The following is a 24,983-nucleotide window of genomic DNA, read 5'->3' on the forward strand; positions in this document are numbered from 1 at the left end:
CTTTATTCTCTTCTGCCTCAGGGAACACATACCACACAACCCACTTATTCAGAGTACCTTTCTGGTTTTCTGAAATATTTGTAAAGCTGATTTTTAATTGTGCGTACTGGGGTGGGTGGGTGGGGTATGTGCACACGCCTGCAGGTGCCCACGGAGGCCAGAAGCCCAGAAGCGTCAGATCTGCTTGGAGCTGGAGTTACAGGTTGTTGTGAGCGCCCCAGGTAGGTGCTGGACAAGGTGCTCCAGTAGGGAGGAAATGTGCCCGGCAGCAGCGCGCTATCTCCCAACCCTTCTCTTCCCCCTTATCCCTCCCACCTGAGCCTATATAAGATGCAGTCAGTGAAATCCCCTCTGTGCATCTGTAACCTGGCTAATCCTGAAACTCCTCTCAGCCTCAAAGCCATGAGTCTTAGTTGAGGTCTGAAAGTCTGGGAGACTCCTCAGGCTGCCAATGGTGTCTGTGTAGAATTGTCTTCCTGTCCTTGAGAGGGTGACAGCTTTCTTATCCTCTTTGCCAGTTTAATTGAGTACTGTTGTGCTAGTGAAGAAAGGTCAGCTCAGGAACTTTGGAAAGGTCACAGAACTCTTGCCCCTCGGGAAGGGAGAGGCTAATTAACATTCCTCAGACCTCGGGGTAGGGTGGGGGTGGGGTTGGCAGGTGGGGGACCAACCCTAGGGTGGGGACACATTTCACCAGACACCTACCTCATTCCCTAGAGACCAATCAGTTTAAAGCTAAACTGTTCTGCCAACCACATTGTACCTAATGGCGGCTGCCTTGAGGACTGTAATAAAGGCCCACTGAACAGGCTGTGTGGGGCCGTGCAGGGCAAACCCCAGCATGCTGGATTAGATAAAATTCCTCCTGCTTTTGCATCGATTCCCGTCTCCACGTTGTTCACTAGCAGGATCCATCTCCTGTAATTCCGTCCATGCTGTGGTGGGCAGTGTCTTTGCCTAGGAGGAACAACCTCCCTACTTTGACAGTTGAAGAGAAGGATTTGCACCCCTGTGGCAGGAGTTGGCTGGAATCCCTGCACTACAGTTTAATCTACAGCTGCTGTATCCTAGAAGATACAAATAGCCAAGCAGTTTGAAAATACTAGGCCCACACAGGTGTGACATGATTGCAACAATCAATGGTCCCCTGAATGGTGAAATAAAGCCATATAAAACCATGACCATGCTTTGCCCAAAGACAGCCATCTTTGTGTGGTTTGCTCCCAAAAGTGATATGCTTGGTTAGGTAGTTACATTTTACTTTATTTCCTTTTAAGAGATGTTCTCATGTATCCCAAACTGGCCTTGAGTTCAACTTCTGATCCTCCTGCTTTTATCCTTGTTTCTCTCCTATTTAGTATTAATCTAATGGGGACGAGGGGACAAAAGGGTGGGGAAAAGAAGAACTTACAAAATAGCAACGAACAGCTACACTTTAATCTCAAAATTCAGGGTCTGGCAGATCTCTGTGAGTTTGAAGCCAGCCTGGGTTTCAGACCAGCCAGGGATATACAGTGAGATCCTGTCTCAGATAGTTAGATAGATGATAGATAGATAGATAGATAGATAGATAGATAGATAGATAGATAGATAGATAGATAGATAAAATACTTTTAAAAAATCTGGGAGTGCTAGGGCTGGAGAGACGGTTCAGTACTGAAGAGACAGTGCTCTCTCAGGCAGCGACTAAGGAAATGACATGAACTGAGGTTACATGTGAAGAAGGTGCACACAACACGTTCGGTTTTGGACACTATCTTCCTAGCCGCACATTCGGAGGAAATCTGCAGCATTCCCAGATCTCACGGAGGAGCTGAGCTTTTGCACACCAGCGACCTCAGGGTCTGCAGGGTCGCAGACCGCCCGCACCTTTTTCTCCGCCTGTAGGTGGAGCGCTTGGCGAGGCCTCGCCCGCCCCGGAACTTCGACTTTCCAGCTCAACCGAGGAGGTCCGGTTCTCCGCGCCACCGCGCCCGCCTGCTCCCCGATGCTCCGCGTCCTGCCCTGCGCGCTGCGCCTCCCGCGCCCCTGGATGTCCCCGGGGGCCCGCGACTACGCCTCTCACGCGACGACCAAGACACCCGAAATCCAAGTGCAAGCGCTGACAGGTCCCAACCAAGGTAAAGTTGTGTGCGGAGACCCAACACGCGGGGAGACTGAGGCAGGAGAGCAGGAGACTTGGATCTCAGGGCATCCAGGACAGATTGGGAGCCCCCCCCAAACTTTCTGGAGGCCTGGGGAGGCGTGGAGCCGAGAGGAGAGCTGGGAGCGGGGCTGAGCGCCAGGAGATCAGCACAAGAGTGGTGCCAAGGACTTTTCCCTCCTAGAGCCTTGGCAATGATCCGGGAATTGGGGGGGGGGGGGGGGAAGAGGAGGCGGCGAAGCCAATCTGGCTGGACCTGAGGGGGAGGGACAAGGGTCCACGGACACACAGGGAAAGTTCACAGCCATCGGCGGCAGCAAAGTCTTTCTTTTATTGTACAAACATATGCTGCAAAACATGGCTGTGATGTGTTTGGACCTCAGGTGTGTTAACTGGTGCGGATCCCTCTCTCCAGTGTAGCCCCATCCCATCTCTTTTCCCATGATAGATATTGTATTGTTTCTGTCAGGTTTATTTGCATCTTCTTGTTCTCCTTTTTTTTTTTTTTTATTGAATATATTCATTTACATTTCAAAGGTTATACCACTTCCCAATTTTCCCCTTCCCCCGAAAACCTCCAACCCATCCTCCCACCCTGCCTCCAAGAATATGCTCCTCCACCCAACCCACTCCCACGACCCCCACTCGACTTCCCCACATTGGGGCCTCTATTGAGCCTTCACAGGACCAAGGACCTCTCCTCCCACTAATGCCCAAGAAGGTATTCCTCTGCCACTCTTTTGTGTACCATGTGTACCCCTTGTTCGATGGCTTAGTCCCTGGTTGGATGACATCGTCATTCTTCCCATGGAGCTGCAACCCCCCGCTCCCGCTCCTCCAGTCTGCCCTCCAACTCCTCCATTGAGAACCCGGCACTCAGTACAATGGTTGGCTGCTAGTATTCGCCTCTGTATCTGTAAGGTTCTGGCAGGACCCCTCCAAAGACAACCATAACAGGCTCCTTTCTGTGAGCACTTCTTGTCATCCATAGTAGTTTTGGGGTTTGGTGACTGTATATAGGATGAATCCCCAGGTAGGACAGTCTCTGGGTGACCTTTCCTTCAGTCTCTGCTCCACACTTTGTCTCCATAGTTATTCCTGTGATTATTTTGTTCCCTTTCTCAGAGGAACCAAAGCACCCCCACTTCAGTCCTCCTTCTTGAGCTTCCCGTGGTCTGTGAATCGTAACATGTTTATTTTGAGCTTTTGGGATAATACCCAGTTATCAGTGAGTGCATACCATGTGTGTTCTTTTGTGATTGGGCTCACATCACTCAGGATGACACTTTCTAGTTCCATCCATTTGCCTAAGAATTTCATAAATTCATTGTTTTTAATAGCTGAATAGTACTCCATTGTGTATATATACCACAGTTTCTGTATCCATTCCTCTGTTGAAGGACATCTGGGTTCTTTCCAGCTTCTGGCTATTATAAATATGGCTGCTATGAGCATAGTAGAGCATATGTCCTTATTAGATATAGGAACATCTTCTGGGTATATGCCCAGGAGTGGTATAGCTGGGTCCTTAGGTAGTACTATGTCCAATTTTCTGAGGAACTGCCAAACTGATTTCCAGAGTGGTTTTACTAGCTTGCAATCCCACCAACAATGGAGAAGTGTTCCTCTTTCTCCACATCCTCTCCAGCATCTGCTGTCCCCTGAGTTTTTCATCTTAGCCATTCTGACTGGTGTGAGGTGGAATCTCAGTGTTGTTTTGATTTGCATTTCCCTAATAACTAAGGATGCTGAACATTTCTTTAGGTGCTTCAGAGCCATTCGAGTTTCCTCAATTGAAAATTCTGTCTAGCTCTGTACCCAATTTTTTTTAATAGGGTTATTCAACACTCTGGAGTCTAACTTCTTGAGTTCTTTGTATACATTGGATATTAGCCCTCTATCAGATGTGGGATGGGTAAAGATCTTTTCCCAATCTGTTGGTTGCCATTTTGTCCTATTGACAGTGTCCTTTGCCTTACAGAAGCTTTGCAGTTTTATGAGGTCCCATTTGTTGATTCTTGTTCTTAGAGCATAAGCCATTGGTGTTCTATTCAGGAAATTTTCTCCTGTGCCCATGTGTTCAAGGTTCTTCCCCACTTTCTCCTCTATAAGCTTCAGTGTATCTGGTTTTATGTGGAGGCCCTTGATCCACTTGGACTTGAGCTTTGTACAAGGAGATAAGAATGGGTCGATTTGCATTTTTCTTCATGCTGAGCTCCAGTTGATCCAGCACCACTTGTTAAAAATGCTGTCTTTTGGGACTGGAGAGATGGCTCAGTGGTTAAGAGCACTGACTGCTCTTCCAGAGGTCCTGAGTTCAATTCCCAGCAGCCACATGGTGGCTCACAACCATCTGTAATGGGATCAGATGCTCACTTCTGGTGTGTCTGAAGACAGCTACAGTGTACTCACATAAAAATGCTGTCTTTTTTCCACTGGATGTTTTTACTTCCTTTGTCAAATATCAAGTAACCTTAGGTGTGTGGGTTCATATCTGGGTCTTCAATTCTATTCCATTGATCTTCCTGCTGTCTCTGTACCAATACCATACAGTTTTTATCACTATTGCTCTGTAGTAGAGCTTGAGGTCAGAGATGGTGATGCCCCCAGTAGATCTTTTGTTTTGGAGAATAATTTTTGCTATCCTGGGTTTTTTGTTATTCCAAATAAATTTGCAGATTGCTCTTTCTAGCTCTATGAAGAACTGATTCTTTGGAATTTTGATGGGGAATTCAATTTTGCATTGAATCTGTAGATTGCTTTAGGCAAGATGGACATTTTTAGTATATTAACCCTGCCAATCCATGAGCGTGGAAGATCTTTCCATCTTCTGAGATCTACAATTTCTTTCTTCAGAGGCTTGAAGTTCTTGTCATACAGATCTTTCACTTGCTTGGTTAGAGTCACACCAAGGTATGTAATATTATTTGTGACTATTATAAAGGGTGTGATTTCCCTAATTTCTTTCTCAGCTTGTTTATCCTTTGAGTAGAGGAAAACTACTGGTTTGAGTTAATTTTATATCCAGCCACTTTGCTGAAGTTGTTTATCAGCTTTAGGACTTCTCTGGTGGAATTTTTGGGGGTCAGTTAAGTATACAAGCATATCATCTGCAAACAGTGATACTTTGACTTCTTCCTTTCCAATTTGTATACCTTTGATGTCCTTTTGTTGTCTAATTGCTCTGGCTAGGACTTCAAGTACTATATTGAAAAGATAGGGAGAGAATGGGCAGCCTTGTCTGGTCCCCAATTCTAGTGGGATTGCTTCAAGTTTCTCTCCATTTAGTTTGATATTGGCTACAGGTTTGCTGTATATTGCTTTCACAATGTTTAGATATGGGCCCTGAATTCCAGATCTCTCCAAGACTTTTATCATGAAGGGACACTGAATTTTGTCAAAAGCTTTTTCAGCATCTAATGAAATGACCATGTGGTTTTTTTCCTTTGAGTTTGTTTATGTAGTGGATTACATTGATGGAGTTCTGTATATTGAACCAACCCTGCATCCCTGGGATGAAGCCTACTTGATTGAGGTGAATGATAGTTTTGATGCATTCTTGGATTCAGTTGGCCAGAATTTTGTTGAGAATTTTTGCATCTATGTTCATAAGGGGAATTGGTCTGAAGTTCTCTTTCCTTGTTTGATCTTTTGGAGGCACTTAGAGCTATGAGTTTTCCTCTTAGCACTGCTTTCATTGTATTCCATAAGTTTTGGTATGATGTGTTTTCATTTTCATTAAATTCTAAAAAGTCTTTAATTTGTTTCTTTATTTCTTCCTTGACCAAGCTATCATTGAGTAGAGCATTGTTCAACATCCATGTGTATGTGCATTTTCTGTTGGTTTTGTTTGATCTCAAGACCAGCCTTAGGTCCTGGTGATCTGATAGGGTGCATGGAATTATTTCAATATTCTTGTATCTGTTGAGGCCTGTTTTGTGACCAATTATATGGTCAATTTTGAAGAAGGTACCATGAGGTGCTGAGAAGAAGGTATATTCTTTTGCTTGAGGATGGAATGTTCTATAAGTATCTGTTAGATCCATTTGGTCCATAACTTTTGTTAGATTCACTGTCTCTGCTTAGTTTCTGTTTCCGTGATTTGTCCAATGTTGAGAGTGGGATGTTGAAGTCTCCTACTATAATTGTGCGGGCTGCAATGTGTGCTTTGAGCTTTAGTAAAGTTTCTTTTATGAATGTGGGTGCCCTTGCATTTAGAGCATAGATGTTCAGAATTTAGAGTTCATCTTGGTAGATTTTTCCTCTGATAAGTATGAAGTGTTCCACCTTATTTTTTTTGACAACTTTTGGTTGAAAGGTGATTTTATCCAATATAAGTATGGCCACTCCAGCTTGTTTCTTGGGACCATTTGCTTGGAAAATTGTTTTCCAACCTTTGACTATGAGGTAGTGACTGTCTTTGTCACTGAGGTGGGTTTCTTGTATGCAGCAAAATGTTGGGTCCTGTTTACGTATCCAGTCTGTTAGTCTATGTCTTTTTATTGGGGGAATTGAGACCATTGATGTTAAGAGATATTAAGGAAAGTTGATTGTTGCTTCCTGTTATTTTCATTGTTAAAGGTGAAATTCTGTTTGGCTATCTTTTGGGTTTGTTGAAAGAAGATTACTTTATTGCTTTTTCCTGCCTTGTGTTAGTATTTTCCACCCATTATCCTTTGAAGGGCTGGGTTTGTGGAAAGATACTGTGTCAATTTGGTTTTGTCATGGAATGTCTTGTTTTTCTCTATCTATGGTAATTGAGTTTTGCTGGATATAATAGCCTGGGCTGACATTTATGTTCTCTTAGGGTCTGTATGACATCAGCTCAGAATCTTCTAGCCTTCAAAGTGAGCCTTCCGGTGAGAAGTCTGGTATAATTCTGATAGGTCTGCCTTTATATGTTACTAGACCTTTTCCCCTTACTACTTTTAATATTCTTTCTTTGTTTAGTGCATTTGGTGTTTTGATTATTATGTGTCAGGAATTTAGGTTCTGGTCCAATCTGTTTGGAGTTCTGTAAGCTTCTTGTATGTTCATGGGCATCTCTTTCTTTAGGTTAAGAAAGTTTTCTTCTATAATTTTGTTGAAGATATTTACTTGCCCTTTAACTTAAAGGGCAACTGTAAATCCTTGCTCTCGTCTATACGTATAATCCTTAGGTTTGGTCTTCTCATTGTGTCCTGGATTTCCTGGATGTTTTAAGTTACCACCTTTATGCATTTTGCATTTTTTTTTGACTGTTGAGTCAGTGTTTTCTATGGTATCTTCAGCACCTGAAATTCTTTCTTCTATCTCTTGTATTCTGTTGTTGTTGCTTGCGTCTATGACTCCTGAATTCTGTCCAAGGTTTTCTATCTCCAAGGATGTCTTACTCTGTGATTTCTTTATTGTTCAACTTCCATTTTTAGATCCTGGATAGTTTTTGCTCAATTCCTTCACTTGTTTGTGTTTTCCTGAGATTCTTTAAGGGATTTTTGTGTTTCCTCTTTAAGGGCTTCTGGTTGTTGACCCATGTTCTCCTGTGTTTCTTTAAGGGATTTTTGTGTTTCCTCTTTAAGGGATTCTACCTGTTGACCCATGGTCTCCCATAATTCCCTAAGGGATTTCTGTGTTTCCTGTTTAAGAGCTTCTACCTGTTGACCCATGTTGTCCTGTTTTTCTTTAAGGGATTTTTGTGTTTCCTCTTAAGAGCTTCTACCTTTTGACCCATGTTCTCTTGTATTTCTTTAAGGGGGTTATTTATGTCCTTCTTGAAGTCCTCTATCAGCATCATGAGATGTGATTATAAATCCAGCTCTTGCTTTTCCGGTGTGTTGGAGTATCCAATTTGCTCTTGTGGGAGAACTGGGTTCTGATGGTGCCATGTTGCCTTGGTTTCTGTTGGTAATGATCTTGCGTTTGCCTTTTGCCATCTAGTTTTCTCTGGTGTTAGCTGGTCTTGCTGTCTCTGATTTTGGCTTATCTGTCCTGCAAGCCTGTGTATATGTACTCCTGGGATCCCCGTTCCCTCTGTGCATGCAGGTATGTAGGCTCTCCTGGAAGACCAGCTCTCCTGTGTTCCCAGGCCTCTCTGCACTCCAAATGCCCTGAGTGTGACTGGTTCTCTAGGAAATATCAGGAGATGGTGTCTTCACTGTGGCAGACCTGGCAAGATTCTGCCACAGCAGAAAGGGCTTTTGGTGGTGGCAGAATCCTTCTTGATCTTATTTGTTTGTTTTATTTGTTTTTCCCCACAAAACATGGTTTCTCTGTGTAACAGCTGTACTGGAGCTTGTTCTGTAGACTAGGCTGGCCTTGAACTTACAGAGGTCCACCTGCCTCTGCTTCCGGAGTACTGGGATCAGTGGTGTGCATCACCACCTTGGGGTTTATCTACTATTTTATTACTGAATGTGTGTAGTCGCATTTGCCACGGAGCACATTTTTTAAAAAGTCATTTCTTATGGCCTTTGCTGGCATTTATGTCTGCGCATCACATGAGTACTTGTGGAGCCCTTCTCTGTGGAGAAGATGGTGTTATAACCCCAGAACTGGAGGGTAGTGAGCAGCCACAGGACTTCTGGGACTTCAACCCAGGTCCTCTAGAAGAGCAGCCTGTGTTATTATCTGTGGAGCCATCTTTCCAGTTCCCACTGAGAGGGCTTGCTGCCCCCCCATAAAGACACACACACACACACACACACACATCAGTTTTAACCTAAACAGATGGCATTGGACTTGTTTTTTTTTGTGGTTGTTTGTTTTGTTTTTTTGTTTGTTGGTTTTTGTTTTGGTTTTTTTGGGTTTTTTTTTTTTTTTTTTTTTTTGGTTTTTTTTGTACTTGGTTTTTTTGAGACAGGGTTTCTTTGTATAGGCCTGGCTGTCCTGGAACTCAGTCTGTAGACCAGGCTGGCCTCGAACTCAGAAATCTGCCTGCCTCTGCCTCCTAGAGTGCTGGGATTACAGGCATACACCACTACTGCCCGACAGGTTAAAGATTAATTTGTTATTATATGTAAGTACGCTGTAGCTGTCTTCAGATGCACCAGAAGAGGGCATCAGATCTCTTTACAGATGGTTGTGAGCCATCATGTGGCTGCTGGGGTTTGAACTCAGGACCTTTAGAAGGGCAGCCAGTGCTCCTAACCGCTGAGCCATATCTCCAGCCTGCACTGGGCTTTTTATAGAGTCTTTAAAGCTCTTCGAGGCCTGCACCAAGTTTCAAAGAACTGTTTTTCTGAATAAATCTAAACCACCACCTTCCTGCTGATATACACCTGACCCTCTGTGCACATCATTTTTGACAGACACAAAGAACCACCAGTGTCTCACTGAGGCAGAATAGACAGGGAAAGTTATGGGGATAAAGGAAGAGAGAGGATTCCCACACCCTGGAGTCTGGTTAAAGCCTCTGGGAAAGAGAGAAAGAAGTGCATCAGGGGGCTTGGTGTAAAGACACATACCTTTAATGCCAGCACTTGGGAGGCAGACGCAGGTGGATCTCCAATTGTACAAGGCCAGCCTGGCTAACATAGGTTCTTAGACAGCCAGGGCTAAATGGTGAGACCTTGTGTTTAATAATAATAATAATAATAATACATAGTGAGACCTTGTGTTATCAATAAAAATATTACACATGAACTGCCAAAATGGCTTGGGGGTTGGGGGAGCCCTTGCCACCAAACCTGACAAGATCCAAGCTTAATCCAGAGTTCCACACTGTGGAAACAATGGCACAGCTCACCCCAGTTCTCTTCCTATTGCCTCACATTGAACATGGAACATGCATGTCCACACATGTTCAGACGTACACACGATAGACAGTACGTAAGTAAGTAAATGTAATTGTTCTTTGTTTGCTTGTTTTCTCGTTGGGTTCTTTGTTTTGTTTTATGAGACAGGGTTTCTTTATGTATCCCCACCTGGCCTGGAATTTGGTATGTAGACCAGGCTGGCCTAGAACCTGGAGACCTGCCTGCCTCTGCCCTCTCAGTGCTGGGATTTAAGGCATCTGCCACCGCCGCCCTACAAGAAATGAAAAATTTACAAGAATTACAACATAATAAACAGCACGTGTCTTTCCCCCTTCCCAGCAGCAAACCTGCGATTTTCTTTCTTTCTTTTTTTTTTAATATTTTTATTTTCTATATTCTTTGTTTACATTCCAAATGATTTCCCCTTTCCAGGATCCCCCCCTCCCCATATGTCCCATAAACCTTCTTCTCTCCATCCATTCTCCAATCACCTCCCTCCTTTTTCTCTGTCCTTATATTCCCCTCCAATGCTAGATCAATCCTTTCCAGGATCAGGACCCTCTCCATACTTCTTCATGGGAGTCATTTGTTATGCAATTTGTGCCTTGGGTATTCAGGGCTTCTGGGCTAATTAATATCCACTTATCAGAGATTGCATTCCATGTGTATTCTTTTGTGATTGGGTTACCTCACTTAGGATGATATTTTCCAGATCAAACCATTTGCCTAAAAATTTTGTGAATTCATTGTTTCTAATTGCTGAGTAGTATTCCATTGTGTAAATATACCACATTTTCTGTATCCATTCCTCCTTTGAGGAGCATCTGGGTTCTTTCCAGCTTCTGGCTATTATAAATAAGGCTGCTATGAACATAATGGAGCATGTGTCTTTATTGCATGCTGGGGAATCCTTTGGGTATATGCCCAGGAGAGGTATAGAAGGGTCCTCCAGAAGTGTCATGTCCAGTTTTCTGAGGAACCACCAGACTGATTTCCAAAGTGGTTGTACCATCTTACAGCCCCACCAGCAGTGGAGGAGTATTCCTCTTTCTCTACATCCTCGCCAACACCTGCTGTCTCCTGAGTTTTTTACCTTAGCCATTCTGACTGGTGTAAGGTGAAATCTCAGGGTTGTTTTGATTTGCATTTCCCTAATGACTAATGATGTTGAGCACTTCTTAAGGTGCCTCTCGGCCATCCGAATTTCTTCAGGTGAAAATTCTTTGTTTAGATCTGTACCCCATTTTTTAATAGGGTTATTTGGTTCCCTGGGGTCTAACTTCTTGAGTTCTTTGTATATATTGGATATTAGCCCTCTATCAGATGTAGGGTTGGTGAATATCCTTTCCCAATTTGATGGTTGCTGTTTTGTTCTTTTAACAGTGTCCTTTGCCTTACAGAAACTTTGTAATTTTATGCGGTCCCGTTTGTCAATTCTTGATCTTAGAGCATAAGCTATTGGTGATCTGTTCAGGAACTTTGCCCCTGTGCCCATGTCCTCAAGGGTCTTCCCCAGTTTCTTTTCTATTAGTTTCAGTGTGTCTGGTTTTACCTGGAGGTCCTTGATCCACTTGGAGTGAAGTTTAGTACATGGAGATAAGATTTGCAGATGACATGAAAGTCTACTTAAGTGACCCGAAAACCTCCACCAGAGAACTCCTACAGCTGATAAACAACTTCAGCAAAGTGGCTGGTTATAAAATAAACTCAAGCAAATCAGTTGCCTTCCTATACTCAAAGGATAAGCAGGATGAGAAAGAAGTTAGGGAAATGAAACCCTTCACAATAGCCACAAACAATATAAAGTATCTTGGTGTGACTCTAACCAAACAAGTGAAAGATCTATACGACAAGAACTTCAGGTCTCTGAAGAAGGAAATCGAAAAAGACCTCAAAAAATGGAAACATCTGCCATGCTTGTGGATCGGCAGGATTAATATAGTTAAAATGGCCATCTTGCCAAAAGCAATCTACAGATTCAACGCAATCCCCATCAAAATCTCAACTCAGTTCTTCACAGAGTTAGAAAAAGCAATTCTCAAATTCATCTGGAATAACAAAAAACCCAGGATAGCTAAAACTATTCTCAACAACAAAAGAAATTCTGAGGGAATCAGTATCCCTGACTTCAAGCAATACTACAGAGCAATAGTGTTAAAAACTGCATGGTATTGGCACAGTGACAGACAAGTGGACCAATGGAATAGAATTGAAGATCCAGAAATGAATCCACACACCCATGGCCACTTGATCTTCGACAAAGGAGCCGAAAACATCCAGTGGAAAAAAGATAGCCTTTTCAACAAATGGTGCTGGTTCAACTGGAGGTCAGCATGCAGAAGAATGTGATTTTCTGGTAAGCTCTTACCCTGCGAGCCACTAGGGGCAGTGTGAGGAGTCGGCTGAGCAGCTACAAAACGTGTGCCAGGGAAATGAGCTGAGGTTTCCAGCTGGCATAGCGTGAGCCAGCTCTGAGGAGAGAAGACAAAGCAGAAACTGGTGGCTTCCGCAGCAGCTGCGGCTCGAGTGGCATTTCCCCACAGTGATCCTGAAGCACACTGTTCAGAACAACTGGACCTACCCTGAAGTCCGTCTGGCTGGCAACTTCCAGGCAGCCTGGTGTAAACTAGTAAGCAAGGAGCTGACTAGCCCACCACTCCCGAATAAGAGCTTTCTGCCAAGCCAGGAGCCTGTGTTTCGGGTGTGGAGGAGGCCAGAGGGTAACTTTAAGGTTTAGATTCCTCATGATGTGGGTTCCAGGGGTGAACTTAAATTGTCAGGCCTGGTAGCAACAGCCCCTAAAATTAACATTCAAAAGACTGGATCTCTTCCAAGGCTACACAGTGAAACCCTGTCTAGAAAAACAAAAAACAAGGGACTGGAGACATGGCTCAGCAGTTAAGAGCACTTATTCTTCCACGAGTCCTGAGTTCAATTCCCAGCAACCACATGGTGGCTCACAACCATCTGTAATGAAGCTCTGAGGCCCTTTTCTGGTGTGTCTGAAGACAGCTACAGTGCACTCGCATATATAAAATAAATGAATCTTAAACACATACAAAAAACCCAAAAACAAACAAAAAATAAAAACAACAACAACAACAACAACAAAAGATTGGGTCTCTTGCTGGCACAGTGGTGTTCTGTTGTGAGCCCAGTACTTGGTAGGTAGAAGCAAGACTGCCCTGGGCTGTATTAGACATTGCCTTAAAACAACAACAAAAACTAGAGGCAGGTGGATGGATCTCTGATCTAACGGTGAATCCCAGGTGTGCCAGGGGTACTTTGAAGACCCTGTCTCCAATACGTAAGCTTTGGGGGACTGAGGATATGATATAGCCCAGTTGGTAACATACTCATACCTAAACTGGGTGTGGTGGCACTTGTCTGTGATCCCAGTGTTTACGAGGTAGAGGCAGAAGCATCAGACATTCAAGATTCCCTTCTTGGCCACATCGAGTGTTGGAGGGCAGTCTGGGTCACGTAGACCCCCATCTCCAGGTAATACTAAGAGTGATAATTTTCTGGGAAAAGATCCACGAAGATAATTTCTGTGAGTCGAGAAGAGGGAGCCGTCATGGCCAGGGCCCAGGGCGGTTATTCCAGGTCTATTTCTTGATCCCAGCTGCTGGACAGAAGGATATTTGCCTGAATATTACTCTTTAGAGGAAAATGTGTGATTGGGGGTGGGAGCCATGGGTTTAAAGACATGTACATGAGTCAGTTTGTGGGTCCGTGTGCCACACTGGTCACCCGTTTCTCACATTTCTTTGCCTCATGGTCCGCAAGCCCTTCTGGGTTATTCTATTGAATGGTTGGAGAAACTGAGACCCTACTGTGTGGCTTGCTGTAGCTTATATGCCCCTACCTCCAGACCTCTGCTTCTCTGCACAGTGACAGCTAGCTCCTGTCTGTCCCCTGCAGGAATCACTGAGATTCTGATGAACAGACCTCATGCCCGCAATGCCTTGGGGAATGTGTTCATTAGTGAGGTGAGTGAGGGTACACCGCGGTGTGGCCAGGGATGAACAGGGACGGATCTGACTGTATTTGTCCTCTGCTCTCCACAGCTGCTAGAAGCCCTGGCCCAACTTCGGGAAGACCAGCAAGTCCGAGTCCTGCTCTTCAGAAGTGCAGTGAAGGGCGTGTTCTGTGCAGGTGGGTTCCCCGCCACCCTCTCCTCTTCAGGGATTGGGGTGCCTTAGGGCTCTAGCATAGGACAGGTTCCCATTTTACAGATACGAACTCACTTGAATTCCTCGCCAACTTTGGCTTACACAGCTTCATGAGGGAAGGGAGAGAGTGAGGCTCAGTGTGAATTTGCCTCTCTCACCCACACGTGTCCTCTCTGTTCTACCTTGCTGCTTTCTGACCCTTTATGGAGGAAATGGAGCCATTGAGTCCTAACATGCTCACAAGGTAAATGTCAGTCCTTGTCACTCGAGCTGCTCAAACCGGCATCATCTGGCTCTTACAAAGGCGCCTTGAACTTGTTTCAAACGTTAGAGAAACATGCGCCCCAAGCCTGTAAGAGGGAAGGGGAAAAAACCCAGATATCATCTCCCTTGGACCCCACTCACCCAACCTTTAAAGGAATAATAGGCTGTGGTGGTGGTGTTACCTTTAGTCCCAGTGCTTGAGAGGCAGAGGTAGGTGGATTTCTGAGTTCAAGGCCCGCCTGGTCTACAGAGTTCTAAGACAGGCAGGGCTACACAGAGAAACATGTCTCAAAAACAAAACAAAATTTAAAAACAATTAATTAGCTAAGCATGCAGACATGCTATATTCCCAGCACTTCTGAGACTGACAAAAAGATAAAAAAGGATCAATAATTAAATTTTACTATTTTTTTCCTTTTTAAAGAGACATTTCCTGTATCCCTGACTGGCCTTGAACTCTTTGTAGCTGAGGGTGATCTGGGACTTCTGATCCTCATATCTCTGCCTCCAAATGCTGGAATTAAGGTGTGCACCACCACCCCCAGTTTGTGGTGCTTGTTTTTGTGGGAAGTCTCTTCTCACTGGAGCTGGAGAGATGGCTCAGGAATTAAGAGCATATTCTATTCTTTTAGGCAGGCGTGATGCTGGAAAAATGGTTGTGAGCTACACCCTGATCTGAAGGCAGTGAGAGAGGGAAAAGGAAAGTGGGTGGGGATGAGGAGGAGGAAGGCTGGCAGCACACACTTCCTCCAACAAGGCCACACCTCCTAATCCTTCTCAAATAGTGCCACTTCCTAGAGACTGGGCACTCAAAGATAGGAGTCTGTCAGGACCACTCTTATTCAAACCACAACTGCTTTGCAGAGGACCTGAGTTTGGGTTCCAGCACTCAAGTCAGATGTCTCACAGCCACCTGAAACTGCAGCTCCAATATACCTGTTGCTTTCTTCTGACCTCTGCATAGATGCACATAAACATAACACACATATCATTTAAAATAAAAAATGAGATACTTAAAGGCCAGGTGTGGTGGCACATGCCTTTAACATCAGCACTCTGCAGAGGCAGGCAGATCTTTGTTTGAGGCCACCCTGGTCTACACAGTGGGTTCTAGGACAGCCAAGACTACACAGTGGAACACTGTCTAGAGAAAAAAGGAAAATTGTTTTGTCTTCATGTTCTTGACAATGGTTTTTTTTTTTATGGAGTTTGTTTTTGGTTTTTGGTTTGAAGATTTATTCTTAGTTTATGTGTCTGGGTGTTTTGCTGCATGTGTGCATGAAGTGTCCAAAGAGTCCAGAAGAGGGTGACAGACCCCTTGGAATTGGAGTTGACCGATGGCTGTAAACTACCATCCTGGTGCTAGGAATTGAACCAGGTCCTCTGGAAGAGCTGTCCGTGTTCTTAACCACTGAGCCATCTCTCCAGGCCTGACAGTGTTCTTTGATGTACAAAGGATGTGCACTCTGAAGAAGTCCCACTTTATGTTGATGCTGTGGGTTGCCCCTCTCTGCACTGATACCTGCTTCCCCCACCCGCTCCTGTGACTGGGTTCCTGGTTCCTTTCCTTCCTCCATGACTGCTTCTGCTCAGGTCTCCTTGGCCGGCTCCTTTAACCACCGGGGATGTTCTAACAGGCCACTTCCGAGTGGCCACAGGCAGCTTGCCCCCTGCAGGTGCAGACCTGAAGGAGCGGGAGCTGATGAGCGCTGTGGAGGTGGGGACCTTTGTCCAGCGGCTCCGAGGCCTGATGAGTGAGATCGGTGAGAGTGGGATAGAGGGCTGGGAGCCCCTGCTGGCACTGAGGACAGTATTCTGTTGAGCTCAGTGGGGACACAGGTGACTCTCTCATGAGGGGTATGTAGAGGGGGAGGGGCATTCCTCTTAAAAAATTATTAGACACCCTAGATACTCTAGTCTGAACTTCCCCCATTGTTGGAACTGCAGGTTTATGTATGTCGCCATGCTTAAAGCTATTTCTATTAGAGAAGTAACCATAGCTCTTTAGCCATGTGCCCAGTAACCAGTGGGCCCTGTCCAGTTACTCCAGAGCAGTCACATTCACTGAACAGACTTTCAGGCTTTGACAATGGCTGGTCCTATTCCATATTGGCATTCCCTTCCCAGCTACCTGAATTTAAAGTCACCCTTTAAGGCCCCCAATGCATGCTGGTACCCTTGCCCTGACCTTGGCACACAGGGAGGCAGGTCCCCCAGTAAGAGAATGGGCCCTCTGACATCAGCCCACCTCCCTGTCCCCAATCTCTGATTAGGCCCAAAGTTTATCTTATTGCAAAAAAAGTTTACTTCCCAGATAACCTGGCTGAGGTGCCATGTGAGGCTCCCTCATCTGGGATCTGCAAGACCCTCTAGGCTGCCAACCTTGGCCCTCTGTCCTGGCCCTGCTGGCCTCTGCGGGCTGAGCCAGTCTCTGTCTCCACAGCAGCCTTCCCTGCGCCCACCATTGCAGCCATGGACGGGTTTGCCTTAGGCGGGGGCTTGGAACTTGCCCTGGCCTGTGACCTCCGAATAGCAGGTACTTGGTAGGGTGGAGTCGGGAGAATGGGGTGGGACAAGCAAGCCAGGCTGTGAAAGTCAGGTCTCTGTTAGGTCGGCCACCACTCTTAGACTTCCAAACCAAAGAAAAGCTGAGGGGAGCATAGGAGTCCCAGAGGCGGAGGCAGTCGGGGAAGCTGCCCCACTGCCTCTGTTGTCATACCAGGCCTGTGAGGGCTGCTGTCCTCATCCGGGAATGCTTTCTAAAGCCCTGAGCCATAGCTGACCAGGAGCAAAGGAGGGGAAGCCAGAGGATAAAGTTAGGGGGCTTGACCATGTAGACCTGGCCAAGTCAAAGCGGAAAGGTGAGTCACGAGGGCTGTTTCTCACTATCCCAGCTCCCTACATAAGTCACCAGGCAGTGTCCTGTGGTTTATGGCACCACCAGGCTTGTGATTACAGTTGTGCCCTAAGCAGTGGAGGATGACAAAGGCCACTGGTCACTTTTCAAAGTCACGCTTAGTAGGGGAGCCCTCCGTAGAGGTACCGCTGTACCCCTCCCCTCATGCCTTCTCTTTCAAACCCTGGAATATTAAAATATATATGCAGGCATGGAGCATTTGTTCCCTAGCCTGTGTGACATGTGCAGAAGGTCAGTCATTTCCCATCCTGGATGGTCAGGAAGGGAAAGCCTGGTGACTCAGCTGCAGCAGCTGGGGTGGGTAGCAGTGGCTGGCCTGGGCCTCCCAGCTCCGGCTAGGAGTCTTCCTGAGCATGGCCGGACCATGAGGAAGTAGCCAGAAAGACAGCTATGGACTAGTAATGGAGGATGGGCAGCGGGCAACTTGATTCTGTTCTGTTGAAACAGCTTCCTCCGCTGTCATGGGGCTGATTGAGACGACACGAGGACTTCTCCCGGGAGCAGGTAACTTCACCTGACTGTCCGCTTGCCTTTCCTGCTTTCTCGTCCTCCGTCCTTTCCTCTGTCCGTCCATCAGTCCATCTGTCCGTCCTGACCTTCCCCAGGATGAGCTTGTCCAGATCTACCTCTCTCAACCTGACTCACTGCTCTCACCTCTCCATACTGGCAGGAGGGACTCAGAGGCTGCCCCGCTGCCTGGGTGTGGCCCTAGCGAAGGAGCTCATCTTCACAGGCCGGAGACTGAATGGGACAGAGGCCCACAAGCTGGGCCTGGTAAACCATGCTGTGGCTCAGAATGACGAGGGTGATGCTGCCTACCACAGGGCCCTGGCCCTGGCACAGGAGATCCTTCCCCAGGTATGGTGACAGCTGGGGCACAGAAGGGAGGCATGATGGCAGGCCCAGGGGCCAGAGGTTTCCGAGGGCCGCACCAGACCCACATACCTAAGACATAAAACACAACCCCCTAGAGCTGGCACCTACCCTGTTATCCACCACCAACTTTAATTCTGAATTAAAACACAAAGTGCATTGAGGATTAGAATCTAGTGGGCTTCAAGCCATCAGACCTATGATGTCTGGTCATTGTGATGACAGTGACCTTCGTCTCTTGTATGGAGCATGGTGGCAGGGTGAACTTACTTAAACTGAAGCAAACAATCCCTCATCCACACTGGATACCTTTCAGATGCCAAGAGGCACATGTGACAGTGTGTCCCCGAGGACTGGGAAACTACACGTTACCAGTCACCCTTCCTACCACACTGCATATTCAGGATGGGCATCAACTCATTTCTGAAATCAAGGAGGACTAGTAGGCAGTAGAGAGGACTTCATGCATGTTAAGCAAGCACTGATCCTAGCTAGTGAGTTAAAGGATAGCTGGGCTATCTGCACGAGTTCTGCAATGATCTCCCAAGATTTAAACCGCCTGCGGAGCAGGTGTAGACCTAGGATCTAGCTGACTTGGGTCAGCAAGACCCGGAGGCCGGCTGGCTTTTCACAAGGGAAGCTGGAGCAGGAGTCAGGGTGGAGAGCTCACACTGTTAAACTGGTGTAAAGCAACTGACCTCCTCAAGGCCACCAAGTGACTGTAGCACCGAATCCTAATAAGACTTATTGTTAAGGCTGCAGACTATGTAACTAGGGAGAACAGCAAGGAAAGTGTTTGCTTCCAAAATGAGAGTCTAAGTTCAACCCCAGAAGTGATGTCAAAAACAACAACAACAACAAAACCAGGGCTTTGGAGGCCAGCCGCCTTAAACTTAATTGGGGAACCAATGAGAAACCATGTCTCAAAAATGTGGGCCAGCATCCCCAAGGAGGAAATGTGAGGCTGAGGCTGTCAGCGTCTCCACACACCAACACAGGTATGCATATCTTCAAACACACACTCATAAGAAGGAGGATATGTACAACATTTTAATAACTTTGAGGTCAAATATATTAATTCCAAAACATTTTAAAATGTAACAAAACCACCAAAATATAAACTTACAAAAAATATTAGCTATATATCAGTTTAACATTAAGGTTACATTTGAACCAGGCAATGGTGGCTCACACCTTTAACCCCAGCACTTGGGAGACAGAAGGTGGATCTCTGTGCGTTCCTGGCCACTTTCTTCACAGACTGAGTTCCAGAACAGCCAGAGCCACAGAGAGACCTCATCTCAGAAAACAAAACAAAGGATTACATTTAAAGCCAGTTGTCTCCAGTAACTGTAATCCTAGCACTCACAAGGTTAGGGTAGGAGGATTTATTTTGAGTTCAATACCAGCCTGTCCTACTAAGACCCTGTCTCTTAAGTCTCCAGACCTGCGGGTGATTTGTTTTTTTCACAGAGAAGGGACCTTCTCCAGTTTCTTAAATTGAGATAATCCCTTGCTTCCACTGGGGTGTTCTTTAATTCGGGAGTCAGGGAAAACTATTTTGTTTCACGCAAATTTTGTGTTTTTTCTTTGGTAAGGGACAGTCTATAAGTGAAAAGTGTCTCTGGCTCATATAGAACTCAGAATGACCAACAGAGTGACTGAAGCCTCCACAGGGGGGAGACAAGTGAGCTAGCCAGAGCTGCATAATGATACCTGGCCTCTGAAGTAAAGCAAAGATACCTTTGTGAACCACAATACTGGCCGTCTACCCACACTGCTAGAACTTTCTGAATAGGTCTGGTGTAAGCAGTTGCCACCTAGTCAGCAAATCACTGAAGAGGGAATGGTTCTGGAGTGTAGATGCAGTAAGATACATTATCCTTTGACTAACGGAGTTGGCTGGTTTCAATTTGGATATCAAAGGAATAGACTTACTAAGGCCACACTGACATATTACTCATTCCCAAATAACATCTGAAATTGTATCCATCGTATTTCTAATTTTAATTTTGCACAGCCAGAAATATGTTCATGTTCTATAAATATTTTGACAATTTTTAAAATTTTTGCATGGTTTTTTGAGCTAGGGTCTCATGGGACCTGGAATTCATCCTTCTAGGTACTGTCCTACTGTAAAAAACATTAAGTTTTTACTCTAATGACAAAATCAATGCTGTTGTTGATTATCACTCATGACAAACAAACCAAACAGAACAGAACAAAGAGGCGAGAAGGGTATAAAATAAACTCACACGCTAGCATTGCTGGGATGAGGGATGAGTGGGAAGGAACAGCAACGGGGAGGTGCCAGGGAGACTCACTGAATATGTGGCCAGTGCTTCAATCCCATGAGCCTCTATTTTGCATCAGTAAAATGTCTTTTCTGTAAGCACTGGGACCCTGTGGTATGTGCCCTGTAATCTGAGACTAAGGACCACAAGGGAAAGAACAGCCTCAGTGACTCAGCACAGTCTAGTCTTTAAGTGAGGCCCACCATGGGTCTAAGGTTGTAGGAGAGTGCTTGCCTAGCCCTAGGGAAGCCCTGGGTTTAGGGTCCAGCAATAAGGACAGGGATGCTCTGTGGGTCTGTAATGTGTAGGACATATTGGAAGAATAGGCTGAAAGACAACTTCAAGGAGGAGACTTTAAGAGGTAGAAGGATCAACAGTACAGAAATGATCCCTATCAGTGGGGAAGCCAGGCCCAGACTCAGACCTGTCCCTTCCCTTGTAAGAGCTACACATTTCAAATTCGAGTCTCTGTATGTTCTCTCCCCTAGGCTCCCATTGCCGTGCGCCTGGGCAAAGTTGCCATCGATCGAGGAATGGAGGTGAGATGCTACTGGTCAGGATTTATATGTCAGTCACTCCAGGAGTCACAGTGCACATGTTCCTCACCTCAGTGGGAAGAGTGGTAATACTCAACTGTATTCATCTCCATCGCTTCTGCATAGAGCAGAAACAGGTTCAGAAAAGAAAGACCACATAAAAAGTGGTATAAAAACAAAAAAGGCAGGTCTGTACGGTCCTCAGCTCATGTACCTGTGTTTGGGCTGGTGGTTAGTTATAGAACACCAGGGCAGGTCTCAGGATATTAGTTTATCTGTCAGTTCTTTCCCTGCACACTGCACCAGACCTGAGATGAACTGAGATGCAGGGATGAAGTAGTCCTCTGCTTCCATGGCATGAATGGTATTCTCCATAGAACAGCCAGTGTGGGGACTAGCTCAGAGTTTGCCTGGACACCCTGAGGCCCAGACTTTAATCCCAGCTCTGAAAAGAATGACTGCTCACTTTTGATATTTGAGAGCTTGTTTGGAGTTCTAACAGGGGAGCATAGCTGTTCTATTCAGGGAAGATCATCCATCCTCTGGCCAGCTTCGGGAGGGGCACACATGGAGGGGTGTGTGAGGAAGGAACATCTGGTTAGCCAGCCAGATCAGCTGGATCAACCCTGACGACCAGCAGTGTGATAGATGTCATACCAGATCACCTCCACATCCCACTTTTGTATTTGAAAGGTAGCCCACATCTAGGAGATGGAGGCAGGAGGATGACCTGGCAGAGTGCTTTCTTTCTCATACTGATGAACAGTTTGTATGTAGCCATATGTAGGTAGTGACTGTTGAACTGAGGGATGCTGAGTAAAATAATGTGACAGTGGATAGTCATGCTCTGAAGATCTTGGATTTCAAGACTATGCAGAGAAACCCCATCTGAGGAATGTTTGCTAGAGCTGAAGATTAGTGACAAGGCACGATGACATCTAAAATCCCAGAATTCAGACAGTGGAGAATTTGTGGTTACCCTAAACTATTCTGCCTCACTGTTCAGAACACTTGTCTCATATTCCTGAAGCCCTATGTTCATTCCTTGATTTGAGGAGTGTGTGTGTGTGTGTGTGTGTGTGTGTGTGTGTGTATGTGTGGTGGGGCAGGGTAAGGTAGGGGTATCTCCAGAGAAAATTTAAAGTACAAACAGAAAGGCAGACATATAATAGGACTGAATTGATTATGGATGGCAAGATGGTAAGCAGGAAGTAAAGACCCTGGAACCCTGGTTAGATTTCCCCACCCTTCTACCATGTATTAATAGATAGAAACATACTTTGGAGAGTAAGTTTTGAACCATGCTTACTAGTGACTACACCAGTGTCATACGACTGAAACTTCATTTCTAAGTCCTGTTAAGGACCATCCTCAGAGTGACAAAGGGCATGGCCAGGCAGTCAGGGAAAGAGACACTAGTTGAAACACGTGGCCCCTGTTTCTTTATCTGGACGAAGTCACCTATACCTCACAACCACATCACACTCCCCTCCCCACTTCTTCTGCACCGTTTATCACTGCTGTGAAGTCCAGGCATCAGTGACTAAGTAGCAATCATTTCAGTTGAGACTGGTAGGGACAGTAGGGACGGCTCTTGTGTGGATGTGGTTGGACAGTCATATTGACTCAGGGATCGTGTTTTGCAGGTGGACATTGCATCAGGGATGGCCATCGAGCATATGTGCTATGCCCAGGTATGACCACTGTGTGCTTGTGCACACTAGTCAGGGGCTGGGCAAACATGGGGACCTTTGCAATTTAACTATGCCAGTGCCTCCTAACCACCCTGAGTAGCTCCAAGGAAGTCGCAGGTCTTCCTTCACCCGGAGCCATTGGGTTAACGTGCAGAAAGCCCTGTGGAGCGGCTGCACACCTGAGAGCATACGATTTTACTCAAATTGCTCTCCATCATAACAAAATATACAAGTCTTGGGACTTGTGAACAGAAACCAGCGACATCCCCGTGTGGGGATGCTCTGAATTCTCCGGGTCCTGTTCTAACTTCTCAGAGCTGAGCTCTGCAGAGGCCAGGAGTGAGTGCACACTGCTAGAGAGAGGCTGGCCTTCCTGAGACAGCAGTCTCTGAGGCTCCCAACTCTGCATGACCCAGATGTTGTCACGGGTTAAATCCCAAACTAATATCCATTGTATCTTTGCAGAACATCCCAACCCAGGACCGGTTGGAAGGAATGGCAGCCTTCAGGGAAAAACGACCGCCCAAGTTTGTGGGCAAGTGACCCAGCTAACTGTAAGCACACACCATAGCCTAGGATCCAGAGGGAAAGTCTGCAGCACGCTAGCTCTCTTCAGTCTCTTCACAAGGATAATGACACTGATTGATGTGGGACCATGCCGCCCACTCACCTTGGCTAGTCAGTCACTGGGATCCAGGCCGGCCTGGTTTTCGGCACTCAAACTTTGGGTCTGTGTCATTGGTTCTGACCACCATGGATGGAACAGCGAGAAGGATGCCTTCACTTCCTCCCACAGTAAATCCAGCCAGGTTCCTGTGAGTCAGTATCAGGAGCGGGCCTCAGATTCCAGCTCTCTGTAGCTAACTCAGGGGGCGTTCTGGACAAACCATTTAACCTATCTAGAACTCAGCTTTTGTGTCTGGAAATTTTCCGTTCTGATGACTTAATATCCTTGTGTTCAATAAACATGTTGCACCTGTTAGCTTACTGTGGACTTGTTGGGGCTGGAGGCAATGGGTGCCTTCTGCAGACTGTAGTGGCAGGAAGGCCTTTGGCAGTCTCCAGAAGCACTGGCAAAGGACTAGCAGCTCTGAGAGAAGAGACAAGAGAATCAGAGGTAGGTGGGCAGCAGTGGACCTGGTGCCTGGAAGACAAGGGGCACTTGAATTGGCGTGAGGAAAGTGGAGTTGGAAAGTGACATGCTTGGAAAATACAGGGGATACAGAGTCAGCCCCTCTTTCCACTGCATCCCGAAGTGCCTGCCTCCTATCCTACCAAGGTTGCCCAGGGATCATCCTCTGCCAAGACCTGAGCTCTGGCTGAGCAGCCTCAGCACAAGCTTGGTGTGCAGTCACTGGAGCATGGATCGGGACACACACCAGCTATACTGTTGCTGTGCTGCCAAAGCATATACCAAGCTTCTGTCTACATCCTGAAAAAAAACACGGGAGTCTGGGCCTTAGAATCTGCACCTTCCTGATATTTGTCCTATCTGCTACATGAGCAGAGGAACAACCTGGAGTATTGTTGGGAAAAACAAACTTGAAGGGGTACCTGATACAGAAAGATGCTGTTGTGTTTTATGAGAGAGATGGGGGTAAGGAAATATGTTTTGGAAGATGGTATCAGGATAGTTTGGGGGAAGGTGGTACCTCTGTGGCCCATGCTGAGACATCCGTTATCCCCTGAAGTACCAGGTACTCAGTATAGAACTGAGTTCATTTAGGGCAGGGGAGGGGAGTTGAGGGAGTAGCAGAGAGAGTGAGAAATGGAGAGAAAGCAGGAGACCAGCCATGAGCATGTGGAGAAAGAAGGGGGAGGGGAATGGGGAAAAGAGGGGAAAGAGCAAGAAAGTGAGGAGGGGGCAAGAAGTCCCCCCACTTTTTAGATTTATTTATTTAATGTATATGAGTATGCAGTATGGTTGTGAGCCACCAAGTGGTTGCTGAGATTTGAACTCAGGACCTTCGGAAGATCAGTCAGTTCTCTAACCACTGAGCCATCTCTCCAGCCCCAAGCAGCCCCTTTTACAGTGAGTCAGGCACACCTGGCTGTTGCAAGGTAACTGTGGGGCGGAGCAGAGCCTAGACAAAATGCCAACTACATCTGCCCTGCACCAGATATTCCCATTCATAGGGATAACGTTTCCAGATACTAGGAACTAAATACAAACGAGAAACCTTATTTTGAAATCATGAAGCAGAGTGTGAGAAAAGAGTGCAATTCCTGGACATCGCATAGGCTCTGCTTCTCTGAGACAGTGAAGTGCAGAGGCAAGGTGATGTAGCCAAGGCTGGCTTAACTTCACATCCTTCTCAGTGCTGGGACTGTAGTCTAGAACATGGCTTAGAATA

At 46.0% G+C, this 24,983-nt stretch overlaps 1 protein-coding gene across 1 annotated transcript; it reads left to right on the top strand.

Moving 5' to 3' along the window:
- Window positions 1-1,928: 1,928 nt before the first annotated feature.
- Echdc2 (enoyl-CoA hydratase domain containing 2) lies at window positions 1,929-23,605 on the top strand. Its single transcript, XM_052176966.1, has 10 exons — window positions 1,929-2,120; window positions 13,801-13,868; window positions 13,947-14,034; window positions 15,992-16,078; window positions 16,759-16,851; window positions 17,680-17,736; window positions 17,903-18,090; window positions 20,888-20,938; window positions 22,582-22,629; window positions 23,095-23,605. The coding sequence occupies exons 1-10, from the start codon at window positions 1,988-1,990 to the stop codon at window positions 23,170-23,172; spliced, it is 891 nt and encodes a 296-aa protein (XP_052032926.1). The 5' UTR covers window positions 1,929-1,987; the 3' UTR covers window positions 23,173-23,605.
- Window positions 23,606-24,983: the final 1,378 nt, after the last annotated feature.

Source organism: Apodemus sylvaticus, chromosome 3 (assembly GCF_947179515.1).
Source record: "Apodemus sylvaticus chromosome 3, mApoSyl1.1, whole genome shotgun sequence".
NCBI lineage: Eukaryota > Metazoa > Chordata > Mammalia > Rodentia > Muridae > Apodemus > Apodemus sylvaticus.